Source organism: Lagopus muta, chromosome 5 (genome assembly GCF_023343835.1).
Source record: "Lagopus muta isolate bLagMut1 chromosome 5, bLagMut1 primary, whole genome shotgun sequence".
NCBI classification, from domain to species: Eukaryota; Metazoa; Chordata; class Aves; order Galliformes; family Phasianidae; genus Lagopus; species Lagopus muta.
Window position 1 is genome coordinate 64,658,972 of NC_064437.1, and position 7,500 is coordinate 64,666,471.

The 7,500-nt window shown below is 40.1% G+C and overlaps 1 protein-coding gene across 16 annotated transcripts in view; it reads right to left on the minus strand.

Moving 5' to 3' along the window:
* The window catches only part of EBF3 (EBF transcription factor 3), a 112,612-nt gene that overhangs the window by 38,086 nt on the left and 67,026 nt on the right, over positions 1-7,500 (minus strand). For 9 of the 16 annotated variants that reach the window (XM_048943995.1, XM_048943990.1, XM_048943984.1 and 6 more), the window contains exons 7-8: positions 3,975-4,056; positions 871-1,015 (exon numbers count right to left, since the gene is read on the minus strand). In XM_048943995.1, coding sequence (XP_048799952.1) covers positions 871-1,015; positions 3,975-4,056 — 227 coding nt within the window. The remainder of the gene's footprint in view (positions 1-870; positions 1,016-3,974; positions 4,057-7,500) is intronic. The other 7 variants (XM_048943986.1, XM_048943988.1, XM_048943985.1 and 4 more) reach the window with 1 other exon arrangement.

Consider the following 7,500-nt stretch of genomic DNA (forward strand, 5'->3'; position numbering starts at 1 on the left):
ATTTGACCTCTACGCATTTCACTTTAATGAAAACCAGAGCACCTCAGAGCTGTTTTGTATCTATACACTGATGTACTTTGCAGTGAGAACCAATATCTGAATCTAAACAGCTATTTTGTACTTCTGGGGAAGTACACGGAGATACGAGTGCTAGCGCACGAGCGCCGCTGCAACGGTGTGTGAGTGGCTCAGAGGCAGGTGGGCTCCAGAAAGACACTGGATTTTCAGAGACACTTCCCAATCTCTTCTTCATCTCAGCCTATCTTCTTTGAGCAGTCCAGGCAAGAAGTCAATCACATTGAGTCAGTCTGAAGAAAAACATTTTATGCTGTTTTTCTCATACAAAAACGCCACTGCTGTAATCTGCAGCAGTAAGGCCCAGCAACAGGAAATTGACCTCACAGTAAATTCTTTGCAGATTTGGTCATGTTTTTACCATACACTTAAACTTGCATACATAACCTGAGACTGTACCTCTGGATCAAGGAATATGACAAGCCAAAATAAAATCAAGTCAAATTAAATAGCAAGAAAAAGCTGCAAGCAAAACCAGACAAAAAAAAAAAAAAAAAAAGGAAAAAAAAAAAAAAAGGAAAAAAAAAAACAGAAAAAAAAGAAAAATTGGTTGTGACTGCAAAACTGCAAGTATTAAATAAAGAAAGGAGTCAGAAGCAGCTTCAGAAGTGACCGTATTCTGGTTGAGAGGGGCTGAGAAATACTAATGGACTTTTTAATGAGTGGTTTGATTGATGAAAGAAGAAATTCTGGAAAAATAAATGTAATGGTGTATCAACATAAAGTATGGTGCAAAAAAAAAAAAAAAAAAAAAGCATTGCAAATAAAAAAAAAGACATGTAAATGTGTGCCTACCATTTTCCAGATAAGAAGGAGCCGTACCTTCTGAGGGGTCAAGGCGGCGAGCCCGCCTTCCATGTTTGGAATTGTTGTGTACAAACATGTTGTCTGAGACAGCCAGAACGTGGCCATCCACATTGACTGTTGTTGATACAACAACCTAAAAAGGAAGAATAAAAAGTAATTTAAGAAGTCTGCATATTTTCAGGAGCTCAGATATATTAATAGATCTTCTGAGACAAAACAACATCGCAATCTGTTACTTCTCACTTGAAGCAAAGTGAATGACAACTATGAATACATCTTTGTTTATGTGTCTAACATTGGTGATTTTTAGCTCACAATTGTTTCTCTTCAGAACCTGCTACACTAATTAGAGTTTAATCTCCTATTATGCTAACAAATGAATTCAATTCAGGGAAATATTCTTCTAGCCATTAGTTTCAGAAACACCCCTCTAGCCACTCATTTTAAAAGCTGCTGTTTTGATTGATCTGTTGATATATTGATTAGATAGTTTATCTAATTAAAATTTGTTCACTTGAGACTGTCTTCAAATGAAGGGTTGTGAGGATTCCAAATAAAAAAAGCTTAATAAATCAGGAACCATCGTAACTCCCCATTTTTTCTTCAGTAAATGATCTCCAGGTCAGTTTTACAATTACATTTAATGTCTGATAATGAACTTTTTTGCATCTGAAAAGACTGAGTTGAATATGAATAGTGAAAGTGTTTTCAATCCATGAAAAGTATCCCTTCTCAAGTTCATTTGGATGGTGATTGACCCTGGTATGTCAATGGAATTTCCTCCTTTATTTTTGAGTGAAAGGCTCCTATTCTTGTGCCCAGGTTCAGAGTCCGGCCATAGAAGAGATGATGGATAGGGCCTTCTTTGGCTTCCAGCTGCTTCTCAGTAGAAAATGGAAAAGGAACATATGCAAAACACACAACCTTCCCGATAAAAACACCTACACAATGGGTTTGTGAAACTCATTCTGGAAATGATATTTCACCACCACGAGCCAAAGAGGAAATTGTGAGACATGCGTGTGTTGTGTGTGACGTAGCTTCACAGGTTGGTTGTTATTATCCCAGATAGACTTGTACATCTTATTTAAATGCTCCAGCATGGGCCCTATGGTGCGGGTTCCAGATTTGCTAAATGCAATAATCACAGTAGCTTTTTATTTGTGGCTTAGCATTAGTAGAGTTCTCATGGGCAGTGGCTGTGTGAGGCTGTGTTAGGCCGTACCAACAGCATGGGAGATGGTGGCAAAAGCTAGCACAAATTTTAGCTTTTGTCTTCTGCTTATTTTACTTTTGGACATAGCAAAAATGATTTTCAGGGTTCTCGCACCAGCTCCCGTACCCAAGCACATAATGAGCAAAAAAAGAGGGGAAAAAAAACTATTCTCCATTTCCACGGCACTAGTCTCAGGCATCAGAAGACAATTCTTATCTGTTTCTGCGTTTTGGATCACCTCTGATCCTGCTTCTTATTCACAACCCATAATTAGCTTTCAGCTATCACAGCACCTTTTCTGTGTACTCTGCCTCCTCTGAGACAGCCATCTGCGTTCTCCTTTCGAACAGCCCGAGGGCAGCTCTCTGCCAGTCTGCTCTGCTCCCCTATCTTTCTCGTCCCAGAAGTGGACACTTTCCCTCCTGTCGACATCCACTTTGGAGAGTGCTGAGGTTGCACACTCACCGAAGCGCAGAGCTGCCGCCATGCCACTGGGCTATCGGCTTTCACTTGTAATGAGATTTGCAGACTTTAAAAAATAGTGCAAAACATACAGGTGTGAATTTCAGCAAAGACTTCTGGATTTGTTTCCTAGAACGCAGTATATTAAGAAGACAGGGAAAGGTGTATATAAAAATGACAACTATTTTTGTTCTGTCATGTATATATAGGTCAGTCACCAAGGGAAAAATACTGTAGTTCAGCAAAAGAAAGTAGACATGCTGTGTTTTGTTATATTGGCTTCTTCCTGCAACACACCTAAAAAGGTGCTGAGACAGTGAAACCAGTTAAAAATTTTGTTCAAGATCTGACATACTGTTAAGTCCAGTTAAACCTTCTGAGAGGCAGGGAGATTAGCTAAAGAGACCCAGGAAAGTCTTTCTAGTATCTACTGGTTCCATTGTCGACCACAAGATCACTCATGACTGATGCTTCATTTAGTCATCGGTGAGACAAAGAGGGCATTTCCACTCATTCCAGGTTTGACCTTCTGTTCTGTTCAGATGGATCAATATCACCAATGCCACGTGAAGCTGAGATGCATGAAAAATGGAAGCTTGGCTCAATTGTTTTGAAGAAATATTTTTCCCAGCTACAGATCTTTTCTGTTGGCTGGCTCAAGTGTTCTGGCTTCACCGGTTGGTTGGCTGTGCATGAAAACAGATGTCACATGTTTTGCTATCAAGTTTAACCACAAGTTATTCTTCTCATAACTAGGAAAGTTTTGAACATCTCATTACTAGCTTATTATTTGTCTCAAATATGAACCTTTTGGAAATCCTTTTGAAACAAAGCATGTATAGTTCTTAGCAAGCATTTCAAGTGACCCCAAATACGAAGGAAATAATTTGTCCACCACATCAGATGTCTTTCTGTAAGTGTTATCATTCACCACAAGATAATTCAAAAGCTGTAAGGAGAAAGTGAAGTATTCAGCATTTTCTAATAAAATTCAGATAAAAATATGTGTGTGATACCTCTGCTGTTGGATTTACAAGTTGTAAACGTGAAAGGAAAAACTAGATCCAGACTTCACCAAGTTCAGCAGCTGAATTTCTAACAGCTGTTTACGTGGTTTACATATGTAAAATCTCCACAAGTCTCAGTTCATACTACAATGGAGGTGTTGAAAACTGTGCTTTCTGAGAAGGTACCCATCACGATGATCCGTAACAGCCCACTGCAGAACTGGCCAGGTCCCAGAAACAAGCATTTAGATTAGTGGGGAATTTATAAAATAGCCATAGCATTTTGGATACATAGCATTGAAACTACACTAAGTAGAAGACTGACACTAGAATTTCATTAAACAAGAGTTGAAGAAGTTTGAAACTTCGAGTAAATCCTACATGGTATCTGTAGGAGACATCTGTACCTGGAATCGTCGCATGTCTCGTGGGTTGCCTGCATTCTTCAAACAGTTCTGATTGCACTTGAGGAAAAACTTTAGAAAGAATCTACGGAAATACAAAATTGAAATCTGTTAGTTTCATCAAACTGTAGAGTCAATTTTAAAAAGCTTAATACAATCTTATGATAGTTAGACATAAAAGAATACAGCTAGTAAACTACTACTTTCTTATTGGTCAATGTATGTATTTTAAACAGTTAGACCTCTGTCATAAACAGAACATTATTGCCAGGGAAAGGCAAATTCATATTTTTAATTTTTCAACAACTACAAGTATACTGACTCCGGGCCATATCTTAGCTTGGTGTGGGAAAGTCGATTTCAATGATTCATTGACTTCAAAAGCGGTGACTAACATCAGATGAAAATTTGTTTCTATTTTTTCTAATGTTTTTTGTTTTTTCACAACTTACATTAGCATTAATGACCTCTATCCCAAAAAATTCTAAGGTAACAAAGGACCGGTCTTCCAAAAAACTCTTGGCTTTGCCTCTAGCTTGGCAGATCTAGCTATGCAAAGGGACTCGGTCCAATCCTGCTGACTCCAGTGAGGCTCAGCCATGGATCTGGCCTGAAGAAAGGCCAGAGTTTGAGTCATGTTTTTTTAAAAGGTAAGGAACGTGGAGGATTAGACCCTGTTTTACGACCTCTCCAAGCTGTGCCAGCCTTTAGCTGTAAAAAGTAACTCTACCTGTGCACAGAAATCCAGCTGATTTTTTGCTGTGAGGCAATTAGCAATTATTTAGGACTAAACTGTACCATTGAGGCATCTCCCAGCAAACCATTCTGTAGCAATACTGCCTCACGGGAGCACAGCAAGCACTTATGAGAAGGGGAAAAGCGTGAAAGGGTGCAGACCCGCTGCACTCCTGCACAGGCTGCTGAGTACGTGCTGTGGGGTGGTGGTTCCACTCTCATTCCTTTACTCATCACTCTCAAAAATCACTTTGAAAAGAAAGCAATGATTTTGTCTCCATGCTAAGGCGTGCAGGTGGGCTGAGCCACACTGCGGGAAGTCTCTAATTCCTCTTCTGACATCAGAGGATGTCCACAGCCTAGCACCTCCTCTTCCCTTTTCATGGAGTTCTGATTTCACATATAGTAATTAGTTAAAAGCACTAAGGGTTTTGGTTTCGGGCTCATGATTGGCACCAAGTAACAAGAAAGGCTCGGGACTCCTTATTCAGAGTTTCTCAGAGGCACCACCCCATCAGTTTGTGCTGTCCAACTTTATTCATTTTGAATATCAAGGTTAGGCAGAGCTTTTATATTTAGTCTATGAACCATTATTACTTATTCACACCAATCTGTACAAATGACTATCTTAGCTACAAACACTTTGCAGAAATTTTCATGTGCAAATGATATTCCTGGCAGGAGGTATGCCAAGAAATTCTTTCCTTCATCAGTACCCAATACGGCCCTATTGGAGTTGAGAAGAAATCTCCTAACAGTTGTGACACACCACACTGTCCTGCAAAACTTTGGGGTGTCTGGACAGGAACATCACAAATGACTGCCCCATCCTACAAACTGCTGCCTACAGTCATGGCTCTTCTTTTTAAGTTAAACCTTGAAAAGGACCCTAATATCAACATGGGGTACTAATGCTGTAGGAGTGATCTCCCATATCAAGACAAGGGAGATGACTAGTTTCATTTCTATTGAGCATAGATAAGTCAGTGCCATCAATTCAGCTATCCCAAAATCTGCAAACAATTTCCAGCTGTTTAGCTGAATGAGAGCTGGAATTCCATTGTGGCTGACAGAATCTCCTCTCTTGGAGTTTTCCTTGCACTCAGGTTTTCTGCACACCATTGCAGGAATGCCACCAAGAGTTTCAAGCATCCCATAAAACTACATTTGTGTTAGCCACATTTTCATTCTAATTTTATCTGCCTTGGGTTGGTTATTATTTTTTAGAGTTTGCGAGTTCCGGAGGCCGACTCATCAACTGAGGACTGCCTGAGCACAACAGCATTTCTGTTCCATATCTGGTATTTCTCCCATACCTGTTAGGAGGCAGCTTTGATGCTGAGTCTGCCCTACCCTGTGCCCATCACACGCCATGAGAGCCTTTGGCCTCACTGCTCCCATTGCCACAGCCATGCTGACAAGGAACATCTCAGCTTTTTTTTCTGATCTCAGATGGGTGTTGTGAAGCTTTCTGAGCTAATGTTTGTGAATTGCTCTGGAATTCTTAAACGAGCTGTGCATGGAGAATGCTCAATATTATTCCTAGTGGATTTTTTTCTTAACTTGAAGCATTCAAGATGAATTGTTTCTATACAGAGAGCTCACATCCTGTCCAAAAAGGATCATTAAGCATTCCTTCACTAAACATTACCTGGAACCCATAGTTGTTCAATTATTTGTTGAAAAACTAAACACGCTTGGTGGAATTAGATGTTTTTACCATGAAGAACCCGAGCACTGAGCTAAGCACTGGCGCCATAACACTGGGGTGAACACAAGCAGCATTCACATCCCAGCTCTGTGCACCCCTTGATACCACGACCTTTTTGTTCTTTGCAATCCATGTTTTCAGCAAATCTGTGGAGTGTAGGTGGCACTGAGACTAGATTTTCAGAGAAGACAACATAAGTCAAAAATCACGTTCCCAGGCAGAGCATTTCTCATGCTGCTCAGGCAAAGAAAACTGACTTGATTTTTCTTCTCATCTGACCAACAAGAATCAGGAATGGATGATCCCTGCAGAAGAGAACAGGTACAGTTCTCAGCAGAGCTTTGCAGACTTGTGGTAAGAGCTCTGCCACACACTGAGAAATCAGCAGCTGGATTTGAGCTCAGTTTGGCTGTGTCTCAAACCCAGTTTCTATAATAGAAAGGCAAGCCTTTCTAGATTTACCTCTCCATGCTACACTTTGTATTGTATCCATAAGTGTTGTCTTTGCAATAAATGCAGGCTTGCAGAATAGTCTTCCTAGGCATACCAATCTGTTCCTAAAATACTGATGTGGAAAAAAACCTTTGTGATGCTTCTCTCCTCCAATTTTTTCACATGGCTAGAAAAGGACTGCTACCACCTTAATTAAAATGTATTGCCTACCACAAGACTTCACTATTTTAAGATAAAATTTACATCTTTTATTAACTCACCTCACCTATACACTTAGCTCACAATGCCTCTCACCGCCCATCTGCCATCCGCGTACAGTAAGTCACTTGATATTCCACCCACCAATTTTTCCTAACAACCACTGTGCAATTAAACTCAACACGTTCTGTTGCGAGGTAAATTAGGCACACCTGCGGCCAGACTTCATTTGAACTGCATCAGAAAAGGACCTAACAAGGTGAGAGCGTACCACAAAGTTATAGTCCTGTCAAGCAATTAGGTTTTCACTTCTGGGACATCCGCACAGTGCAATTATGCTACACATTACAACCTGGCTAATCTTCTGAACAAATGTCATGTCTCAGAGAAGCTAGTAAAAGCAGTTCATCTGCAAATGTGTCTGCTCTTAAG